This window comes from Sphaeramia orbicularis, chromosome 17 (genome assembly GCF_902148855.1).
Source record: "Sphaeramia orbicularis chromosome 17, fSphaOr1.1, whole genome shotgun sequence".
Classification (NCBI taxonomy): domain Eukaryota; kingdom Metazoa; phylum Chordata; class Actinopteri; order Kurtiformes; family Apogonidae; genus Sphaeramia; species Sphaeramia orbicularis.
Genome location: NC_043973.1, coordinates 53,766,283 through 53,791,247, shown reverse-complemented (window position 1 = coordinate 53,791,247; position 24,965 = coordinate 53,766,283). Strand labels below are relative to the sequence as shown.

At 36.9% G+C, this 24,965-nt stretch overlaps 1 protein-coding gene across 1 annotated transcript in view; it reads right to left on the bottom strand.

Moving 5' to 3' along the window:
* Positions 1–495: 495 nt before the first annotated feature.
* LOC115437152 (brain acid soluble protein 1 homolog) overlaps positions 496–24,965 on the bottom strand; it is a 53,935-nt gene continuing 29,465 nt past the window's right edge. The window contains exon 2 of the mRNA XM_030160303.1: positions 496–2,512. Coding sequence (XP_030016163.1) covers positions 1,855–2,496 — 642 coding nt within the window. The 5' untranslated portion in view covers positions 2,497–2,512 and the 3' untranslated portion in view covers positions 496–1,854. The remainder of the gene's footprint in view (positions 2,513–24,965) is intronic.

Below are 24,965 nucleotides of genomic sequence, written 5' to 3'. Positions count from 1 at the left end.
TTTGGGACACATTTACCTGCAGTCTGAACGTAGCCTTCCTGATCCTTATTCTTCTGTATTATTTTCAAAGCGGGAATAAAGTGTGTTAAAGTCCTCCAAGCTAAAGGGTCGCTGGTAAAAGGCGTCTCCTTCCCTTATCGGTGCGTTGGCGTCAGAACAGTATTGCTATTTTTACTTCAACTTAAAGGATGGAGGTGCCACCGCTGCATACACGGGCTGTATATATGCGACATAGGAAAGGAGAAATGCATGATGGGATGGCGATGATAAACTCAGAGGCTCCTTTTCATGTGCAAGGCTTTCTCATCCCATAATGATGACATATATATATATATATATATATATATATATATATATATATGTGTGTGTGTGTGTGTGTGTGTGTGTGTGGTTGCCATAGAAATGGCGGTTGCTACTCTGGACTTCCCGTCCTTGATGCAGAGCCTGCGAATGTAAGTGATGGTTTCAGGTTAGAATCACCGTTAACGTTAAGTGTTTTTGCACCGATTAGAAGGCCGTTAACTTGACTTTTTTTAGCAAAAATACGGAGCTTTTCCTGTAGTTTTTGCTCCGATTAGGAAAATATCTACCAATCTGTGCCCTGGAGTTGTTAGTTCGTACGTTAGAAAGCATTGTTTAAGTCCCAACGTCTTTAAAATGTTGAATATTTTACGGGTAGGGAACTTTACTTTTACTGCCGAGGTTATGGATATTTTAGATCCTGGCATAGATTGAGCTGATAATCCTCCACCTCTGTCCTGTTCTGTCCATTTATGGTGGTGTTCAATAAATATAAGTTTGAGTTTTCAGTGTAAACTTTGTCGTCATAACAGCTCCATCTCTACCTGCACTGTCTTTGTCAACGTTTAACGCAAAAAAGATTAAAAAATAAATAAATAAATCAATGAGTTGATGTTAAAATTTGGATGAAGGGTCCGAGATTTCCATCAGTGTTTCCAAAAAAAAAAAAACACTTCAGAGGTTGCTTTAGCGAGGCGTTGCAGGTGTAGTAGATATTACAAATGTTAAAAAAACCCACTTAGTTCACTACATACCAAGGGTTTCAGTACAAAATCTAGATCTGAAAAAACTCCTACGTCAGTTTTATGCCTAAGAATACATTTAGCTCTGCGTCCACCGACTTTATCAACCTCTAAAGTGTCCGAGAAACCGTGGTCTAACTCAGTCCTCGTGACAAAACTCCCCCCGATTTTAAGCCAAGAGATGGAGAAACAGGCAGCGACGCAACCCGGAAACACAAATAAAACTGAAGGGAGATGGTTGGGGAAAAAAAAAAAGGAGACGACCACAAATCCACAGCACTGAATACTGTCGGTAGAGGAGGAGGAGGAGGAGGAGGAGGAGGAGGAGGAGGAGGAGGGATGAAGAGTGGACGGATGCGGTGGGAGTCCAGCTGGTGAAGTGGTTCCGTCGACCCTCCCTCCTTCCCCTCGGTCCAATTTCCCCACATTGTCCACAGAGCAGGGGGGTGAGGGGGCGGGGTTTCTGAATGCCGGGTTGAACCTCTTGACTGTGTGAAGGAGATGGCGATGGCAGTGGCGGGATGGCGAGGCAAAATGGCCGACACAGACTCGTATCAAAGTTCAAATACTACAGCAGAAAAAAATAGAATAAAACATAACAATAATAATAGCAATAATCATCTGCAGCTGCGGATTCTTCTCCAGGCGGTTGCTCCGGTCCGGCTCCTTCAACCAATCGTCATCATTACAATTATTATTATTATTGTTATTTCATAATATGCGTGGGCTAGTTAATTTCTTTTTCATCTTTTTTTAATTCGTCGTTGTTGAGTTAGGTACTTAATTTTCATTTCCGAAAAGAAGCTGTCCATTAATCTTGAACTGCTACGGTTTGATCCTTGCTCGGTGCCTCCGTGGCGTTCGCCTCCTTCGGCGGTTCGGCGGCTGGTGTTGAACTGGCGGCTGTGGCCTCCTTTGCCGGTGCAGGGGCCGCCGCCGCTGCCTCTGTGGGCTTGGGGTCAGGGGAGGCAGCAGGCGCCGCCTCGGCTTTGGCTGCTGGTGCCGCGGGGGCCTCAGTCTTTTTGGCGTCGGCCTCGTCTTTGCTCTCCGGGGCCGCTGCTGCTGCCTTGGCCTCCGGCTCCTTGGCGGCCGGGGCTGACTCCTTGGCTGGGGCGGGGGCGGCCGGTTTCTCCTCGGCCTTGGCGGGCTCTGCGCTCTTGGGTGCCTCTGTTTTCGGCTCAGCGTTGGCGGCAGGTTTCTCGGGCTCCTTTGCGGCCGGAGCTGCGTTCTTTTCCTCGCCCTTGGCCGCGGCGGCGTCCGCTGCCGGCGCCTCTTTAGCTGCTGTGTCGTTGGCTACCTCCTTGGCGTCGGTGGCAGCGGGGGCCTCGTCTTTGTTGTCCTTGGGCGCCTCGCTCTCCTCAGCAGATGCCCCCTCGGCTTTGGCGTCCTTGTCTTTGGCCTTGTCATCGTTCACGTTGTATCCCTTCTTCTTTTTGCTGAGTTTGCCTCCCATGATGCCTTTCTAGTCTCTGAAATGCAAAGGAGAACAACAGTGGTGTCATTAACATATTCACAGAAGAGTCAATGCAAAATCTAAGTAAACACCACTGACCTACACCAGCGTAAGACTGAGAGTCAAAGGGAGCATATTTGTGTTCCCCCGGTACCTATGTTCTGCCAGTACCTATCCTACTATATAATACACATTCTGTGTCCCATCGATGTTGCAGCACAGGAGGACATTTGTATGGATTTTTCTCGGCCTTCACAGGCTGCCAAACTCACCAAATGAATACAACCATTACCTGACTATCTACTAGGGACAATTTCATGTCCATATTCAAATGTTGTGAAGTATGCTGGGTGATTTTAGCCTATCTCTACTTTAAATTCTTTGTCCCTGCCGCCATACTCCATTTTTGGAAGTCGTTATGCTGCCATTCATGAAATTTCTACTGCTAGCAGACAATGCTACAATGTGAAGGCAGCATTCTCAATAATGTATAGGCACTTGCACGCACAATGGCACCACGGGTACAATACCGCTAGTGTTTTATAATGCAGAAGTTCCCCTGGTACCTATCTTCCCCCAGTACCTATGTTTTATGATACCTATGCTCCCCCGGTACCTATATTTTATGATGCCTGTGTTCCCCGTTGCCGATGTTCCACCGGTACCTATGTTCCCTAGTACCTGTGTTCCCCCGGTACCTATATTCCCTGGTACTTATGTTCCCCTGGTACCTATGTTCCCCTGGTACCTATATTCCCTGGTACCTATGTTCCCCTGGTACCTATGCTCCCCTGGTACCTATGTTTTATGATGCCTGTGCTGCCCGGTGTCGATGTTCCACCAGTACCTATGTTCCCTGGTACCTATGTTCCCCCAGTACCTATGTTCCCCCAGTTCCTATGTTTTATGATGCCTGTGTTCCTCCGGTACCTATGTTTCTCCAGTGCTGATGTTCCCCTGGTACCTAACCCCTAACCCTTGGTGAAACTACTGAAACGCCTCTGCCTGCAACAATGGTTTATAGCTTTCATCCCCACATATGCAACTACATTCTTATCATGTGGATTATTTTATTCACTCTAGTCTGATGTGTTTATTATTTGTTTCTTTAAAAATATGACAAAAATCTTATTGATTATTAACATTGATGTTTTTATCTCAAATCCTCATGACCAGGACATCTGACAGCTGTAGACATGATGTGTCTCAATATTTATGTCCATATAGTTTAGAAACATCAGTATTTCCTTGAAGTTTAATGTTAGATTTTTCTTCCTCAGTGAGATGTGGTGAAAGTAGATGGTTAGATGTGGAAGAACATTATTTACAGTCAGAGCAGGAAAGCGGTAGAACATTTAAAATCACAGTCATAAATAAAACAAAGTCAATGACCAGAGAAATTCAGTCAAAATCATCTCTGAGGCATTTTAGAAGCAAAGACAATAATTTAACCCAAACAAACCAATGAAATGATATTTATCCCATAATATAAAACTATATTCTGACATTAGTCATGATTGTTTTGTGTCCCAGACGCCTGTTAGAAAAGAAGCACCTGAAATCATCGTGTTCACATACTTTTGTCCATATAGTGGATGAGTTCGGGTAATTATGCTATGATGCTAATGAAATGCTAACAACTCCTACAAAAACCGTCCGCGGAGAAGACTGATGTACGGAACCCATGAAAACCCCAACGTGAGTGAGTAACATCAGTGTGTAAGTGTAGAATCTGAGGTGATGATGAGGCTGAGCTGGAAACAGCGCCTTGGAGCAGGTCGACCGTCGACGTCACCGACACATTTCTGGCTTCGTTTCAGCTGAAGCTCTTTTATGAGTCTGACCATCTGTGAGCTCCACAGGGGACGACTTCAGCACAACAACAAAAAAATCAGCACCAATACGAGCAAAGAACTGGACAACGGAGAGCCTGAGATGGAACGTATATCTGTAAACTGTTAACCGTTTAACAGGCAAGTGACTATTTTTAGTCATTTCCACACACATTACAAGACAGTGACAGCAACAGTTCCAGTGAGGACAGTGAGTCCCCAAAGGCAGGTTCTAATGGTAGAAAAGGCTGGTTCTAATTGTACCAAAGGCAGGTTCTAATGGTCCAAAAGGTAGGTTGTAATGGTAGAAAAGGCAGGTTCTAATGGTCCAAAAGGTAGGTTGTAATGGTAGAAAAGGCAGGCTCAAATGGTAGAAAAGACAGGTTCTAATGGCCCAAAAGGCAGGTTCTAATGGTCCAAAAGGCAGGTTCTAATGGTAGAAAAGGCAGGCTCAAATGGTAGAAAAGGCAGGTTCTAATGGTCCAAAAGGCAGGTTCTAATGGTAGAAAAGGCAGGTTCTAATGCAGGGGTGTCAAACATGTGGGCTGCGGGCCAAAAGTGTTCTGCCAAAGGGTCCAATCCGGCCTGTGGGATGAATTTGCAAAGTTCAAAAATTACAGACTGATCTCATGCAATCGTGTTGTATGTCATGTCAGTTCTTAGGGCAATTGGGGTGCTATACATATGCATTTTCATTCTTTTGCGTGCTATTCCGTGCCATTTGATCGCGTGTCAATGTACGCCAAGATCTCTGGTTTACATATCTGTAACGGCTAACCCTAACCGCTAATCACGCAGCCACTAATCACACTAACCCTAGCCGCTAAACGCTAATTGCGCGCTATTTTACTTGGCGTGAACATACACGTGGAAAGCTTATAATGTGTACAGATAACACGCCATTTAAAAGTGGCGTGTTATCTGTACACAATTCATAAAAAATTATACTGAAGATACAAACAGTTAATGATAATATATTTGGGATTCATGCACTTGTCCAAACTGATTATATCATCACTGGATGGAATAGAATAGAATAGAATAGAATAGAACAGAATAGAATAGAATAGAATAAACCTTTTTTTTTTGCCGCTGTTACAGGAACAAGGAAAACATTTTTTTGTTTAGCAGCACATTCTTAAAGTGCAAAATTAAACTGAAAATATAAATAAAAAAATACTGACAATTTACAAAACTACAAAGAAATGCAAAAATATACACCAGGCCAACTCTATACCACAGAAAGAACCAACATATACAACAAATACAGGATATATACAAGGTAATAAAATATATGAACGAGGTCAAATTAAAAACGAGGTGAAGTATTATCGCTGTGAAAGGAAACAGGTTTAATGGAAAAGCTGAAAAACGTCTGATAAACCAGACAATCGGAGACGCTTTATCTGCAGATCCAACTGAGTTTTGAGGCTTGTGTTGATCACAGTGGTCGTACTGATGACATACTGTGTTTTTATGTCTGTGACAGTGACATAAACAGGAGATGTTAGTGGTAAACATCTGAAAACTACAGAAAAAGTCTTAAAAGCTACTTCCAGAACCTCAGCGTTTATGTGAATGGGCCACAGCCGATGCTAATGCTAACATTAACACTGTTTTTACTCCACTGTTCATGTAAAACGGCAGCGGAGCGTCCAGCAGCAGCATTGGCCGTGGTGGCCGTTCCTGCCTCAGCGTTCCACGGGCCACAACAGAACCCTCTGCTGTATCCCAGCCGGTACCATGACTCACAATCATCTGGACGCACAATGGCTGCTTTTAACCCGAAGGCGCCGGGCTGGGGGCGGCGCCGCCACAACCTGCAGGAAGTGCTCCGGGAGGCACAAAGACTTAATTTAACCTACGAACTGAGACGCACAAAGGAAGTGTGATCCACTTCATGCGGATGAACAGACGGCGACAAATGGAAACAGGAGAATCTGCTCCGACGGCAGCTTTAACCCATAAAGACACAAAAATCCACCAACGAATACAACCATCTAATGATCTAAACTGTTTAATACCTGTTGATCCACTAAATCTATCAGTACATGTCAATAACTGAGGTCAAATACAGTTTGACCTCCATTATTCATAGGATAAAATGTACAAAAATTTGTAAAATGAGAATGAAATGAACGAAATACTGGAAAAATAAGGAAAAAATGAACCAAAAAACATTGAAATATGGCATAAAAGTGAATAAATACCTTTAAAGTGAGAAGAAAATGAGCAAAATACTTAAAAATCAGGAATTTTCATCATTTCTGTTTATTCTGTTAACCCTCAAAAACCTAAACCATCCACTGATATTAACTGTTTAATAGCTGTTGATCCACTAAACCAGGGGTGTCAAACTCATTTTGTTTCAGGGGCCATATTCAGCCCAATTTGATCTCCAGTGGGCCGGACCAGTACAATAATAGCAGAATAACCTATAAATAATGACAACTCCAAATTTTTTAGTGCAAAAAATAACACTAAATAATGAAACTATTTCTATCCAAAACAAAAAAGATGTGAAAACCCTGAAAAAACTGAAATTTCGGAAGAAAAATAAGTACAGTTTTATCAATAGTGTGCCTCAACTTATGATTTATACATGTGTATTACGGATCAGATCTACTAAGGCACAAAACAGGCAGAATATTGTTAAAATTACTCTTATTTTTCTTTAGACATTCCAGACATTCCAATAACTCAAAGAGAAAAGATTGGTGTTGCCATTATTTATAGGCATAATGTCATATTATTTTTTTCACATTAAACCAAGAAGAAAATTTGGAGTCATTATTTCTAGGTTATTATGCTGTTATTTTTTAGTTTGATGCCCTTGACTGTTAATATCTTCAGGGTAATTTTTGCATTTTGCACTTTGTAAATTCATCTTGCAGGCCAGATTGGAACCCTTGGTGGGCCGGTTTTGGCCCCCGAGCCGCATGTTTGACACCTGTGCACTAAACCTATCAATACATGTCAATAATTGGTGTAAAATACAGTTTGTCGTCTTTTCATGGTCATCGCATTGACAAAACGTTTGACAAAAAATTGACTATAACAAGTAACATGAACAAAAGTTAAGTAAATAATCAAGGAAATTCAACAAAATAACAATGTGACCAAGAAAATCAAGAAAATAAACAATAATGGAACAAAAAAAAATGAGAACATGAACAAAAATCCACGTGAAATGAAGTAAATAAGAAGTAAAAACAAGAAAATTACAAAAAACCCCAACAAAAATTAACAAAGAAATGAACAAACTGACAAAAAATCAACTAAAGCATCTACTGATATTAACTGTTTAATTCCTGTTGATCCACTAATCCTATCAATCCATGTCAATAATTGGTGTAAAATACAGTTCATCTTTTCATGGTCATCAGATATGACCATATTTGGATGTTCAGAGGCTCTGTAGTTACCATAGAAACACTGTCATCTTCTCCAACATTGATTCACCAGTAAAACCCATGGACTTGGATCAAAGACAGTGGATGGAGACACTGGGTTTATGTTCAGTTTATGACATTTTCAGTGAACCTCACTTTTCTCTGTTTCTGTTTATAATAACCTTCAACTACAATAATCTACATGATCATAAAGAAAATACATGATTTACACTGAAAATAACACAAAATACAGAGGATAATATTATAAATGGTGCTAAATCATTAAGGAAGGTGGAAAAAAGGCAAAAAAAAGGAAGGAAATTAAGTTTGAAAAAAGATTAAAATAAATAAAATGAATAGGAATAATTATTGATCCCCATTATGGAATCAAAGTCTAATCTAGTTGAATATAATCTAATTTAATCTAATCTAATCCATTCATCCATTCAACAGTTAACCTTGATACAATGCTTGAAAATAGATGATATGGAACAAATGTAATAAAATAAAACTAAAAAACTGTACAAAAAAAAAGTGACTTGCTGACTGTTTTCAGGGTAAAAAACAAAAACATGATAACGTTTCTATCTATTGTAAAGTAGTGTTTTCTCATCCTAAAACATGTTCAATGTGGTTTTTTGTTTTTTTATCATGAAAACAGAAATTCACTTTTTTTTTTTTTTTTTTTTTTTTTTTTACAATTTTTAGTTTTCATATTAAATCGTATCAAAGTGAACTGTTGAATACGATGCTTGAAAATAGATGATTTGGAACAAATGTAATAAAATAAGAATTAAAATTGTAAAAAAGAAAAAAAAGAAAAAAGTGAACTTCTTACTGTTTTGAGGGTAAAAAAAAAAACTACAAAAACACGTTAACTAGAAGCACTCGGAGAGCGCAGACCTCCGCCAAGGCTGATCAGTGCCCCCCCCCCCCGTGGGCCCCCTCATCCCTGATCACCACCAAAATTTAATCATTTCTTCCTTATCCCATTTCCAACAAACCCTGAAAATTTCATCAAAATCTGTCCATAACTTTTTGAGTTATGTTGCACACTAACGGACAGACAAACAAACAAACAAACCCTGGCAAAAACATAACCTCCTTGGTGGAGGTAATTAATAATGTTTCTGTTTATTGTAAAATAGTGTTTTCTCATCCTAAAACTTGTTCAGTGCATTTTTTGTTTTTTTTTTACCATGAAAAAAGTTAGAAATTCACTTTTTTGTTTTTTTTTTCCACAATTTTTAGTTTTCATATTAAATCGTATCAAAGTGAACTGTAGAATATGATGCTTGAAAATAGATGATGTGGAACAAATGTAATAAAATAAAACTAACAAATGGTTAAAAAAAAAAGTGAATTTCTGACTTTTCATGGTAAAAAACAAAACATTGATGACGCTTTAGCATGAGAAAACACTATTTTACAATAAAGGTATTAATTATGCCATTGTTAGAACTTCGTCCGGCACATGTCGCTGTTGGATATTATCGTCTATTTTCTCCTGAATGTAAACTCTGAGTGGATCAAAAACATGCGATTAATGCTGTGAAAGTGTGTATTTTACCCCAAACCATGATCTTTTCCCAAACCTAAACCTTCACAAACTATGACTGAAAACTGCGCTTTATTTTAATTAAACACTAACTAATGAAATTGAGGACTTTGACACTAAATCAGACCTTTCCTATTGAACCTGGTGACAGTTTTCAGCTCCTTTCACAGATTTCTGTTCATTTTTTTTCTTTCGTTCTGATGCATTTTCTGCCTTGTTTCCATTTCTAGTTATATTTCCACGTCTGTTCTTTCTGTTAAGTTCCAGTGTCGGTTTATGGGACGACGACACCACATCCTTTCTGTCTGAGTGACTTCCCTTATTTCTGCCAGTTTTGGTTGATGCGTCGTCTTTTTCGTGTTGGTTTATGGTCATTGTTGTGTTTAGTGAAACTGCTGAGTTTCTATGTTATAACAGACACTGACAAAACTTAGAGAAAATGATAATAATCTGTTTTTTTTTCTGACCTTTAACATGTTGTTTTAGTTTCCAAACATACTGAGAAATGAGAAAACAGACAAACTACACTACACAATTAAGCATTAACTCAGAATCAAACTTACTCTAAGCTGAGTTTACTTCAAATATTAAGTAATGGTTAATGAACGTTTTAAGTACATTTAACTTACATTCAACAAAGATTTTTAAAGGAATAATATTTTGCTTTTTTTTTCAACTGGACACCTGGCTAAGAGAAAATGTCCGTGGAACAGGTGGACAATAAAACAAACAGTCCGCTCATGGTTAAAACAAACGATCGTCGATAGTCGCTTAGAACTTTTTGATTTGTCTCTTGTACGATAAACACCAAAACTCTCTCTCTTTGACTGAAAGCACTGAGCATGTGCAGGTGGTCAAAGAAAAAGAGGTTTGGTCACGACTAAAACTAATGAATTTAAATCCATTTAACTTTACTTTGTTCACACATTCGACTATTTCTATAAAATAAGTTGAATATACTTAATATTTTCTAGTAATGTCATCAAACATGTCATTTAAAATTTATACTTACATTTTTATACTTTTGCGAATATTTATTTCTACCTGCATTTCCTTTTCTTTTTGGTGTGATGCATGTTGCTGTGGTAAACTCTTAAATTTCCTCATGGTGGGATCATTAAAATACGGAAGCGTATTACATTCACACAAAAAAAAAAAATTTGGCTCTGTTTTTCCGAATTAATGAGATACTGTTTTCTGAAGAAATTTTAATTTGGCTCTGTTTTTCTGAATTAATGAGAACAGAGCCGAATTTTTATTTTTTCAGAAAACAGTATCTCGTTAATTCGGAAAAACAGAGCAAATTTTTTTAAAAACTTATTTTATCCTGTTTTCTGAAAAAATAAAAATCTGGCTCTGTTTTTTCCAAATTAAGGAGATACTGTTTTCTGAAAAAATAAAAATGAATTTTATTTTTTGTCTGAATGCAATACGCTTCCGTAATAAAGTCTTATCTAAACTTATATATATATATTTTTTTTAAATTCTCTTTATTGAGTTTTTTTCATATAATATATTTCATATATTCATATTTTTAAGTGTGTTCTAATTATTATGTTTTTAAGTCTTTTTGCCATCCGGGCTGAAAGTGCTGAATGTAAAACCGCTGCATCTCCGTTCCAGTTGCCCTGTTTTCCATCTGCATCGTTCACAGCTCCATTTATTTTCCCTGAGAATGCAAACACAAGAGTAACACCACCTGCACATTTTCTTCTCGGCTTCTTCTTCCTTTTTTTTTTTTTTTTTTTTTTTGTTCAGCAGACGAACTCGGACGCTGAGAAAGATGCTGAGCGAACAAAAGCGGTGATTGATCACACAACGGCAGCGGCGTATATTTATATTTATACAGAGCTATTAAGACTGACCATCAGTGCAGTGAAGCAGTTTAACCCTTTAAGGCACAGGGGTCAAACTTACGGCCCGTGGACCAGAACCGGCCCGCCAAAGGGTCCAATCCGGCCCATGGGATCAATAATATATTGTGCTATGTATAGAAATGGACAGTTTATTTTAATATGTGTATAACTGTTAGGAAATACTGTCAGAATAACCTAGAAATAATGACTGTTTCTCTTTGTTTTAGTGTAAAAAAAAAGAGGACGATTACATGAAAATGTGTGCATTTACAAACTGTCCTTTAACAGTGAAATATATATAATCTGAACAAATCTGAACAGAAACATCTGAAGAAAAGTACAGTTTTACCAGTATTCAATGTTTTGTGTATTTGTAGATCCACTGTGAGCTGCACATGTGGAAATAATAAACTGAGGCAGAATATTGTTAAAATTGCGCTTATTTTTCAGTTTTTCATGGTTGTTCATGTTATTCCTATTTTTTAAAAGGTAGTTTCATCATGTAACTCTAAAACATAGAGAAAACTCTGGAGTTGACATTATTTATTTCAGGGGTCTCAAACATGCGTCCCGGGGGCCAAATGCGTCCCACCAAAGGTTCCAATCTGGCCCCTGGGAGGAATTTGCAAAGTGCAAAAATTCCACAGTCAAGGCTGTGGAACTCATTTTAGTTCAGGTTCCACATACAGACCAATATGATCTACAGTCAAATAATAACAGCAGAAGAACCGACAAAAAAGAATGACTCCAGATTTTCTTCTCGGTTTGATATAAAGAAAAATAAAAAATATTACATTATGTCTATAAATAATGAAAATTTCAAATTTTTGTCTTTGTTTTAGTGCAAAAAATAACATTGAATTATGAAAATATTTGCATTTTCAAACTGTCCTGTAACAATAAAATGTGAATAACCTGAACAAATATGAACCTGAAATGTCTACAGAAAATTCAGCCCAATTTAAACTCTTTTCTGCCTGTTCCTCAGTGTTTAGTGTCTTTGTAGATCTGATCCATAATGCACATGTCGAAATGATAAGTTGAGGCAGAATATTGTTAAAATTGCACTAATTTTTCTTAAGAAATTTTAGTTTTTTCAGGTTATTCACATCTTTTTTGTTTGGATAGTTTGTAAAAGTAAGTGTTTTCATAATTTAATTCATTTTTTTTTGCACTAAAACAAAGACAAAAATGTGCAGTTGTCATTATTTCTAGGTTATTCTGTTATTATTTTACTGGTTCGGCCCACTGGAGATCAAATCAGGCTGAATGTGGAACCTGAAAGAAAATGAGTTTGAGACCCCTGATTTATAGGTCATTATATTATTACTACAGGGATCCACAGGTCCTACAGTCGTGGAAAAAAATCTTAGACCATCAAAAGCCATCAAAAACAATAGTTATGCAATCCAGTACTAACTCCTGTGTGTATCATATGACTAAAACAGACAGAAAAGAAAAAAATGGCATGTCTAAAAGCATTGTTTTTGTCAGTACAATGTCATAGATACAGATAAAAGAACTGAAGTGATTTTAGTTGTTATCAAGAAAACACGTTAACACATGTATATAAATAAGTCGAGACATAATATTGTTAAAACCGTATTTAATTTTCTTAAGAAATTTCAGTTTATTCACATCTTTTTTTGTTTGGATAGATTGTAAATGTAAATATTTTCATAATTTACTGTTTTATTTGCAATAAAACAAACAGAAAAATGTGGAGTGTTCCATATTTATAGATTATTATGTTATTATTTTATTAGTCTGACTCAGTTTAGATCAAATTGGGCTGAATTTGGAACCTGACATCCCTGATCTACATGTATTTACACACACACACACACACACACACACACACACACACACACACACACAAACATATACTGTCGTGGAAAAAATTATAAGACCATCAAAAACAATAGTTATGCAATCCAGTCCTAACTCCTGTGTGTGTCATGTGACTAAAAAAGACAGAAAAGAAAAAAATGGAATGTCTAAAAGCACTGTTTTTGTCAGTACAATGTCCTAGATACAGATGGAAGAACTAAAGTGATTTGGGTTTTTATCAAGAAAACATGTTAAATGGATAGATATCAGCTCTGAAATTAAACTACTATGAGCTATTTTTGTTGGTATCATTATATTTGTCCAAACAAATGGACCTTTAGTTGGACCAGGCATTAAAATGAAATTGAAGGGTTAAACGGTGCTTCTTGTCGCCTTTTCTTCGTCCCGTTTTCCGCCATCAGATTGATTTTAAAGCAGAAGCAGAACCAGGACGGGGAGTCCAACGGTGACAGATTTAACCTTTAAAGTGTCATGGTGGACGTCAGGGACACAGAACCTGCCAGGAGGGGATTTACTGAGACCCCCGGACCTCCTGGAGACCTCCATCTGTCCCAGCAGAGAGGATTACCAGGACCAGGACACAGCCCAGACCATGGACCGACACGGTGGACCAACTGGAACGGACCACTAATAATGTGAATACCAGGTTCTGGTGCAGACCGGGTTCAAAAAGCTCCAAATGACTGAGAGCGAAACGCAAAGAGGGAAATGATCCCAGGAGGTGGAGTCTAATTTAGACGAACCAGAGGCGATAAATAAAGAGAGAAAAGTGGAGGCAGGAGAAGACGTTTGGAGGATTTGAACGAGAAACCCTGGACAAAAAACATATGATAGAGGACGAAGACGAACACAACGAGTAGAGATGAAGAGTCAGAATGAAAAAGAATGAAAAACAGTCAAATTAAAATTTGGGTTTTTCCTCAACAATGTACAAAGAAAAAAACATCTACAAAATGATCAAGAGAAACTGACAAAATCATCTAGAAAATGAACAAAAACACTAGGAAATAAACAAAAATAAACAAAACAACCAAGGAAAAACAGAAACAAAATACAAAGAGGAAATGAGTCTAAAAAATTGAACAAATTTATCAAGAAAAAAAAAACCTAGAAAATGAACAAAGGGGAACAAAATAATCAAAAAAATAAACAAAACTGTCTAGAAACTGAATGAAAACATTTGTAAATTAAAACAATCAAGAAAAATAAAAATAAGAAAATGAACAAAAATTAACAAAATCTATAAAAATTTGATCTGCCTGTTCTGCTGCCTTTTGGCCAGGTCATCATTGTAAATGAGAACGGGTTCTCAAATGACCTACCTGTTAAAATAAAGGTTTAATTAATTAATTAATTAATTAATTAGTAAAAATAAATAAATAAAATTACAACAAAGGGTTAAATATTTCTGATGACAGTTGTTTGACCTTTTCTTTATGGTCAAAATATAACAAATGTAAAATGTTTGTTCCACATCAAAACACATTATATAAATGAAGTGAAACAACAGAACATTAGTTGCCGATGTGATTAAAATGAGTCCTAAAACCTGATAATGAACTTTAGTCATGGTTCAGAGGGAAAAAATGAACAAAATTATCAAGATGATTAAGAAAAATTAACAAAATTATCAAGAAAATGAAAAAAAAAAAAATCCAGAAAATGAACAAAGGTGAACAAAATAATCATGAAAAACAAAATCATCTAGAAAATTAAGAAAAATGAACAAAATTATCTAGAAAATGAACAAAAATATTTGGGACATGAACAAAATGATCAAGCAAAGAAACAGAAACAAAAGATAATTAGCAAATTAGTCTAGAAAATTAACAAAAAAGCCAAGATTATTTTTTAAAAAATGAAGAAAAATGAACAAATTATCAAGAAAATGAACAAAAAAGAAATCCAGAAAAATGAACAAAGGTGAACTAAATAATCAAGACAACAAACAAAATCATCTAGAAAGTTAACAAAAATGAACAAAATTATCTAGAAAATGAACAAAAACATTTTGTACATAAACAAAATTAAGGGAAAAAAAACAAAATCAAAAGATAATTAGCAAATTATTCTAGAAAATGAACAAAAAAGCCAAGATTTTTTTTTTTTTTTTAAATGAAAAATGAACAAAATTATTGAGAAAATGAACGAAAAAAAATCCAGAAAATGAACAAAGGTGAACAAAAATAATCATTAAAACAAACAAAATTATCTAGAAAATGAACAAAAACATTTGGGACATAAACAAAATGATTAAGGAAAGAAACAGAAACAAAAGATAATTAGCAAATTATTCTAGAAAATGAACAAAACAGCCAAGATTATTTTAAAAAATGAAGAAAAATGAACAAAATTATCAAGAAAATGAACGGAAAAAAAAAAAATCCAGAAATTGAACAAAGGTGAACAAAATAATCATGAACACAATCAAAATCATGTAGAAAATGAAACAAAAACATTTGAGTAAACAAAATAATAACATCCTGTCGGACGTGTCATTGGATCATTTCCATATTTCTGGTTCTTTTATCTTTTTTTTTTTTTTCTTTTAAAGAAATGAACTCAAACCTTCGTCCGTATCCGTTACAGTTGCTGTTTGGCTCAGCGCTACAGTTGTAATGTTTTGGCTCTTAAAGGGTTAACATGAGCTTCTACTAACTTCCTCTGAGCGTCCGACCCGCTGGTACGAGCAGACGAACAGTGAGTCCAGGTGACGTCGCTGCTCCGACATGAATGCAACGCTTTTATTCCCAACGCCGGTTTAAGAGCGGGCCGTCGGACTGAACGGCAGCAGACACAGCGGAAAACTGGAGCAGAAAATCTGGCCCGATCACACACAAATAAGAAAAAAAAAAAAAAAGCCAAAAGCTCCACAGCAGCTCTGTGAGTTGGAAGGAAAAGAAGCAGAGAGGATGCTGGGAGTTCAGTCAGCACAGGGAGGCCGACGACAGGAAGTGGAGTAGAAACCACAGACGTTTGGACGTTTGTTACCGTTCTCCCACCACAGCTGTCGGAACCCACCGCGAGTGTTAACGTCCACAGATGATTAGCGTTAGTCCGTTTAACGAATCCACAATGGCACCATGGCAAACGCATCATCAGGTCATTTCCATATTCCTGGTTCCGTATTATTTTACTCATGTATTCCATTACTTAAGCGAAGGTAAGAGTTTGGTGAAACTAAAGCAAAAAAAAAGAACAAAATTGTCAAGAAAATGAACAAAAAATGAAAAACAAAATCTAAAAAGTGAATAGATCTGAATGAAATAAAACAAGAAAACAAACAAAATCATGTAGAAAAAGGGCAAAAACATGACAGGTGTAAAGTATGACAGGTGTAAATTATGGCAGGTGTAAAGTATGACAGGTGTAAAGTATGACAGGTGTAAATTATGGCAGGTGTAAAGTATGACAGGTGTAAAGTATGGCAGATGTAAAGTATGGCAGGTGTAAAATATGGCAGGTGTAAATTATGACAGGTGTAAAGTATGGCAGGTGTAAATTATGGCAGGTGTAAAGTGTGACAGGTGTAAATTATGGCAGGTGTAAAGTATGGCAGGTGTAAATTATGGCAGGTGTAAATTATGACAGGTGTAAAGTATGGCAGGTGTAAATTATGGCAGTTGTAAAGTGTGACAGGTGTAAATTATGGCAGGTGTAAAGTATGGCAGATGTAAAGTATGGCAGGTGTAAAGTGTGACAGGTGTAAATTATGGCAGGTGTAAAGTATGACAGGTGTAAAGTATGACAGGTGTAAATTATGGCAGGTGTAAAGTATGACAGGTGTAAAGTATGGCAGATGTAAAGTATGGCAGGTGTAAAATATGGCAGGTGTAAATTATGGCAGGTGTAAAGTGTGACAGGTGTAAATTATGGCAGGTGTAAAGTATGGCAGGTGTAAAGTATGGCAGGTGTAAAGTGTGACAGGTGTAAAGTATGGCAGGTGTAAAGTATGACAGGTGTAAAATATGGCAGGTGTAAAGTATGACAGGTGTAAAGTATGGCAGGTGTAAAGTGTGACAGGTGTAAAGTATGGCAGGTGTAAAGTATGACAGGTGTAAAGTATGGCAGGTGTAAAGTATGACAGGTGTAAAGTATGACAGGTGTAAAGTATGACAGGTGTAAAGTTGTGTAATCTATTTTTTCTTTTACTCCAGTTTTAATCAGTTTTTTCTTTTATTCCAGTCGTTTTAATGTTTTTTTCTTTCATTCCAGTTTTTTAAATGTTTTTCTTTTATTCCATTTGTTTTAATCTGTTTTTCTTTCATTCCAGTTGTTTTAATCTGTTTTTTTCTTTCATTCCAGTTGTTTTAATCTGTTTTTTCTTTCATTCCACTCATTTTAATCTGTTTTTCTTTCATTCCAGTTGTTTTAATCAGTTTTTTTCTTTCATTCCAGTCATTTTAATCTATTTTTTCTTTTATTCCAGTCGTTTTAATCTATTTTTCCTTTTATTACAGTTGTTTTAATGTTTTTTTTCTTTCATTCCAGTTTTAATCTTTTTTTCATTCCATTCGTTTTAATGTTTTTATCTTTCATTCCACTCATTTTAATCTATTTTTCCTTTTATTTCAGTTGTTTTAATCTATTTTTCTTTCATTCCAGTTGTTTTAATATGTTTTTTTTCTTTTATTCCTTTCGTATTTAACGCTGTGTTCATTCCACGTTGAGTTCAGCCGGTTTGAATCTCACACTGAAGCAGAAGTGAACTAAATAAAATCATCCGTTTGTTGTTGGCCGTGGTCTAATTACCCAGAGTGCACACAAACTGCACATGCACCACTTACTATGGCCTCGGGCTCAACGCAAACACACACACACACACACACACACACACTGGCCTCATCCTGAATAAACACATCCATTCATTGGCGTTTAAGGCATTGATTCTCACATTGACAGAGCTTTGAGAAAACTCCTCGGATGGAAATGGGCATCGATCGGTGCCGCTGTGTTCACAGGACATTTATTACTGAAAAAAAAAAAAAAACAACAAACGGCTGCAGGAAAATGGATGCACACTCAACAAAACAGAAGTGAAAATGATTACGTCCGTCTCCAAGGAGTCGCTGGCATTTCAGTTTGAAAAACCCTCGTCTCCACAGACACCACATGACCGCCACGTCTGCACGAACGGACGCTGTGAAAAAACATCCACAACTTCACTTTTATACTCATGTTCCTTCACTGCTCCAACCATATGATAATAAAAAGAACAAACTTTAACCCTTTATGTACAAAAATGCACATGAAATAAAGAAAATAATTAGAGAAATGATCAAAATAATAAAAAAAAATTAAAAACGAATAAAACAACTAACAAACTGACTGAAAATGAACAACATAATCCAGAAAATTAAGAACGAACACAACAACCAACAAACTGACCAAAAATGAACAAAATAATCAAGAAAATTAAGAGCCCTTTAAGATCAACACTTCAACTCTAAGAAATGGCACCACACCTCTGCAGTAGGGCTGTGTATTGTCAAGAATCTGGCGATATGATACAAATCACAATACTAGGATCACGATACAATATATCATGATACTGTTAAAAAGGCAATTTTTTGTTTGTTTCTTTTTTAAATGATTATTTCCTTGAAGAATTGAATTACACCAGAAATCTGCACAAATACTAACACATTATTTGATCACAACAGGATCTAATGCTATATCACAAAAATGTTCCTGTGTTCAAACTGAAATTCTGTTTTACAGACATTACAGTTTAAGATCCTGTTCAAATGTTCATATTCTATTAGTTCAGAACTAACATTATAATATTATTATAGTTCAGTCTCAACAAAGGAACAAACATCTGCCTCTCAGACAGTAAAAAGTGCTTTTAGGATGCTTCAAATAACCATTATTTAATAAAATGGTGTTAAATAATAATAAATAAAAACAGGGATGTAACAATTACTGGTGTAACGATAAACCACGGTAAAATTGCAGACGGTTAGTATTACCATTTAAATTCTAATTCTCATGTTAACCATGTTTGATCTACCGCACTTTTAGGGGAGAAAACGCCTATGTAAAGATCTGCTTTTATGTCAAATATTTGAGTATAGTTTTAATTTATTGCAATTTTAATTGTATATTCCTAATATTTGGAACCAATATTCACTTTTAAAGTCTTTGAAAAGGTTCGTTAAGCATCTTTGTTTTATTTATGCAGTAAATTATACACATTTTTCATATCGGATTTTATATTTTTTTTTGTATTTTCTGTCCTTTTTTGTTGATATAGTAGGTTAAAGTAAAAAAAGTAATAGACAGTTGATATAAATGAAGTTGTGCTGAAAAAACAGATCCCAAACATGGGTATAGTAAACATTTGTTTATATAGTATATAAAGGCAAAATAAAAAAAACCCAGCCAAAATAGGCTCAGACCACTAAGGATTAATATTTGAATGTTTCTGCCAACAGATGGTACAATGCGCCGATTATTTTATTTGGTTTTTTGTTGTTGTTTTTTTTCTTTTCAAAATACAACTTGGTTAAATTATGTCAGTGTGTGTATTAGTACTTTTTGAATATTTTGAGCACAGTTTCAACAATACTGCGATAATAATGATAACCGTTATAATTTTGGTCACAATAACCGTGATATGAAATTTTCATATCGTTGCATCCCTAAATAAGATACAAACAATAAAGAAAAACTAAAATGAACCTCCGCCATATCTGCATTTAAATAAATACCTAAAAATATCAATACAGTACTTTTTAATATCGATACAATATCTTAAAATGAAATATCACGATGTATTGCAGAACCGATATTTTCTTACAGCCCTACTCTGCAGAGCATCCGATCTAGAAAAACCTCCAAAAAGTGTTGATTAATGTAAAGCGTCAGAGTCCTTTAAAGTGTTTCTGTGTGCAGTTTGACGTGGCCTCAGTGTTTTCGCTGATGCTTTGTGTCTGGATTTCAGAAGCAGCTGCAGCTTCTTGACATTTTCAATGTCCTGATGGTGGAGAAAAATGTGCCTGCATCATTACAACGCTGTCCGATCCAGAGGCTAATGAACACGTCTCCATTCTGAGTCCACGGCGGCGTCAGCATCAGCGACGACAACGAACTGAACAACGTTATTAATGAGTCTGTGAGTAAGACTGTCACAACTTTAACGAATACTTTCCTCTGACTGTGTGAACTCATGTATTTGTGGTTCGGTTCCACAGTTCACGCTCATGTTCACGCTAGGGATGGGAATCGGTAAGAATTTAACGATTCCAATTCCACTATCGATTTTGCGTATCAATCCAATTCCATTATTGATTCACTTATTGGTTCTCATTGGGTGAAGGAATAAAAGAGTATAAACAGGTTTGTTTGCATTAACTGTCTTTTATATTTCCATCTGCACAGAAAATAGAGCATATACAGTAAATAGAAAAAATACAGTAAATATTTTACAAATATTATATGCAGAAAAAATTTATTTTAGTGCAGTTTTTAATATTTTATCATATATATGGGTTGTTTTTAGTTGGTGTTTTTAAACATTTTTTCTGTGTTTTATTTCGTGCTGTGCATTTTGCAATTTCATTCTGTAACTGCATCTGGGATGTTTTTATTGAATGACAATGAATAAATCTGAATCTGAAAATAGAACATATACAGCAGTGGTCCCCAACCCCCGGTACCAGTCCGTGGATCATTTGGTACTGGGCTGCAAAGAAAAAAAAATTGTGGTTAATATTAAAGCAGTTTTTTCCATTAGTCTTGTGGAGATTTTATTTTGAAAAGTGACCGTTTCCGCCCTTGCCTCATAACTACTCTTGACTCTGGTGCCATTTCATGAATCAGTAGAAACACAAGCTAAAGAAATGAGCCAAAAACAAAATTCACCGAAGAACTTTTTCGGGAAGAAACGAGGAAACGATGAGGCTGCAGAAAGGTCACAGACTGCCTGCAAACAGAAAGCTGCATTTAGAAGGAAATATCAGGATTCCTGCCTCAGTTCCAGATTCATCTAAACAGGTGACGAACAAGCGCCTCCAAACTGCTGCGACACACCAGTCCATGTTTGAGACAACTTCAAACCTCTGTGCATTCTGGATTAAAGTCAAAACAGAATATGCGGATATCACCACAAAAGCCCTGAAAGTCCTTCTTCTGTTTCCAACCTCGTCTTTGTGTGGCTGGGTTTTCTGTGATGACAGTTACCAAAACAAGAACGCAGAGATATATGGAACACAACTGGAGTGTGTGTCTCCCATCAGCCCCAGATGGGACCGTGTAGTTGCAGGAAAACAAGTCCAGGGTTCCGACTGATTCTGCATTAGGGTGAGTTGATATTCTACTGTAGAATCATTGGAATTGCCTGATACACAGTGTAAGTGTTTCAGATGGGGGGGGGGGGGGGGCACTGTACAGTTAAAGTCAAACTTAAGATGCTTTATTAATTCCTCTGTCCGTGCGTTTCCATGACAACTTTTATTCCTGGTTTAATCTGAATAAACGTTAGATCCTATTTAAGATGACCATGTAAACACCTAATTCCAGTTGAAAAAGAATAGTTCGGAATAAATTTAAATCCGAATAAAGTCACTGGTTTAATCCCCTTTTAATTCTGAACTAAATTATTCCTGGGACATGTAAACCCTTTATTCCGTTTGGACTTTATTCCTGCCATTCTGTGCATACTCGTCTTGTCCTGTCGTGGTGACACACACATTCTGCGCTGGTGGAAGAATATGCAATGCAGTATAGTCAACCCAAACGGTTCCAGTGGGCTATTCTGATGGGATCTACCAGCCTGGAAAACCCTAAAGGAAGAGTTCATCACCTATTTTCTTATTAATTCATTTGTCATGCACTAATGAGTTTGATAAGTGGGCAAATCAGTTGCACTGCAGTGCACCGACTGCCTTGTTCTCGCAGCCCTTCCGTTAGCTTAGCTTAGCCTAGTTTAGCATAATGGCTTCATTCCTATGGTCAGACGTAGCCAGGCTTTTATAGGTGATTTGTAGTATTTTATGAGTGATTTTGTGAAATTCAGTTCTCCCTAATCATTACTTTAGTCCGGTGGGGTCAATATGATCACAAACTGAGGCTCAAATCATGGCGATGTGACTTACTGCAGTAATAAAATCTTGGGAAATAAAAACTAATGTAAAGCTAAAACGGTAAAGCAGAGCTAGTTTAGCGCATGCGTCCCCTCAACAAAAAGATTTTCCAACTTCCGCCAACACAACAGTCCCAAGATTGTATGAGTGCAGTAAGTCGCAGATCTAAAGAAATAATTAGGGAGAATCAGATTTCACAAAATCTCAGATTTCACAAAATCGCTTACAAAAGAGCACAAGTCACCTTTAAAACACTGGCTACATGTGACCATGGAAATGCAGTGACTAGGCTAAGCTAAGCTAACAGAAGGGCTGCGAGAACAAGGCAACGTGAGCACTGCAGCGCAAACCCTTTTGCTCACTTATCTACCTCATTAATACCTCATGTAAACCTTTATTTGGGTTTAACATTTCCATGTAAACAGAAGAGAAAATACTTTAGTTCCGAATTAATGTCTTCTGGAAAAATAAGTCGGACTTAAAAAACCTCATGTAACCGTACCCTGTGTCTCCTGTTGTGCACCTCATTTCCTTTTCCCTACCTTCACAAACTTTTATTTGAGGGGGCAGGACGTTTGTTGCCCCCACCTGAACTGCCCTGGTGTTCACTCTGCCGCTACATTCACAAGTGTCACTAAGTAGCGCATCAAACACGTGACATTCCTGTAAATGAATCACATGCTGTGGACAAATGTTTGAGCAGATTGGAGGGATTCCACCCTTTTGAAGAAATGGAGGCTTTGACAGTGTTCCAGTGGACCTGGTGTCATCAGTTTAGACTGTTTCTGCCTCAACGCCATGTTGGCTACATTCTGACCAAAACAATGCAGCGTGCGGGTGACATCATCACGCATGCGCAATGAAGGCAGAATCGATAAGCAGAATCGTTAAGCAGGCAGGCAAACGATTCCAAGGAATCGAGCTGCTGGGATCCGGTTCTCAAAAAGAACCGGTTCTTTTTGAGAACCAGTTCTTAGTTTAGCTTTTGTTTTCTTTGAACCCTGTCACACATACCGGTCCCTCCAGTGGACATCTGTTGTACTGCTGTTCTCTTCTACATTCATGGGTTTGGTTGTTTTAGTTCCACATCAGCTGACACAGTGGACACTTATGCACCATCCCATAATACACAAACATTCAGACCATTACAGTAACTTTACTGTTCTTAAAGCTGATCTGCTCTAACATGTCTGAGTAGAAATCAAGTGCTGTTTTTTTTTTTTTTTTTTCAAAAACGCTGACACCGTAGGCGTTGCCGTGGTAACATGACAAGACCAGATGTTTTGAAAATGACAGGAAGTGTACATCTGATGTGATATTGTACGTACATACTCCGAAAGAAATCAAATAACGGACTGAAACATGTAAACAAGGGTTTTTAATTGTTGCATTTCTGAAGTGACTGTAAACACGTTGCATCTGATTACGACAATTATCAGATTAGTTCCAGTTAGAGCTGAAATGATTAATCGACTCAAAGTGATCCAAAAACAATCATTCAACCACATTTCTCCTGAATCAAAGCTTTGTTTCCTTCATTTCTCTGCTGTTAAACGTTGGTTCCACTGTTGTGTTTCACACAGACACTTAGCACAAAGAAGCTTCAATTCAGGAAAACTGCAATAGAATACTTCCCTTCAATCAATTCAAGTCGATTACTCGAATCATGAATTTTTGCATTTGCTTCAAGCACCTAATCGATTAATTGGTTACAGCTCTAGTCCCAGTTATCGTCTTTTTATGCTCATGTAAATGGGTTCATTGTTCGGTCCATATCTGATCACATCTACTGTGTCATCTGTCTAAAAAACTGTTCCTATCCAACCATCGGACCTTTTATGTTTTCAGATTTTGTAAATTCAGTCTCAGTAAACCTGGTCGAACGCTCCTCCACATCTGTTTACGCCAAATTCAGTGTTTGTTTCGTGGACGAGGCGACGATAAACCCCCATGTTTGTTCTGGGAGCATCAGATAAATCCACCTTAGTCCAGTTTACAGCCGTCTGCTGTGCTCTGATTGAAATGAAGCCAAGCCTGTTCTGTTTGTCCGATCCTCTGGGTGGTCGGATGGAAACACAGTTAGTCAACCTGCCAACAGCACCAACACTTTAAATAAAAGATGAGCCCACGCCAAAAGCACCAACACATTAAATACAATATGAGCCGACTCCAGGGTTACAGCGTCTGACTGCAGCCTCAAACCATCACATGTTCAATACTCCAAAAGTCCACTCAACCCTTTATCTGGCAAGTGACCATTTTTGGTCATTTCCACATACATTACAAGACAATCGTTGCTTTTCCATCAGACATATTCCCAAAACTTTACCGCTATTTATTAAATGTCAAAAATAGAAGTGCGTAGTGTCGGTTTTTCCATGAAATCACAAATACAATGGTTTGTTTATTATTGCGAAACACATACCCACGTTTGGTTTAAACTCTTCTTCTTCTCTTGTTTTGTTCATGTGATTCTAGTTGTGCAAAAAGGTCTTTCTGTTGCAGTTTCGTGCGATATACCAATTTCACTACGAAAAACCACCTCTAACACGAGCAAAAAGTTTTCATCGAAAAATGAGACTTTTGGCGAAATTGTTGTTCTTCCATTAGGTGAATGTATATGTACAAGTTATATTAACGCAATTAGAGGATCAATGAGTCAATTTAAAATACAGGTTCTAATGTTTAAAATACTGTCCTAATGTTTAAAATACTGTCCTAATGTTTAAAATACTGTTCTAATGTTCTAAAATACATGTTCTAATGTTTAAAATACAGGTTCTAATGTTTAAAATGCAGGTTCTAATGTTCTAAAATACATGTTCTAATGTTTATAATACATGTTCTAATGTTTATAATACATGTTCTAATGTTCTAAAATACAGGTTCTAATG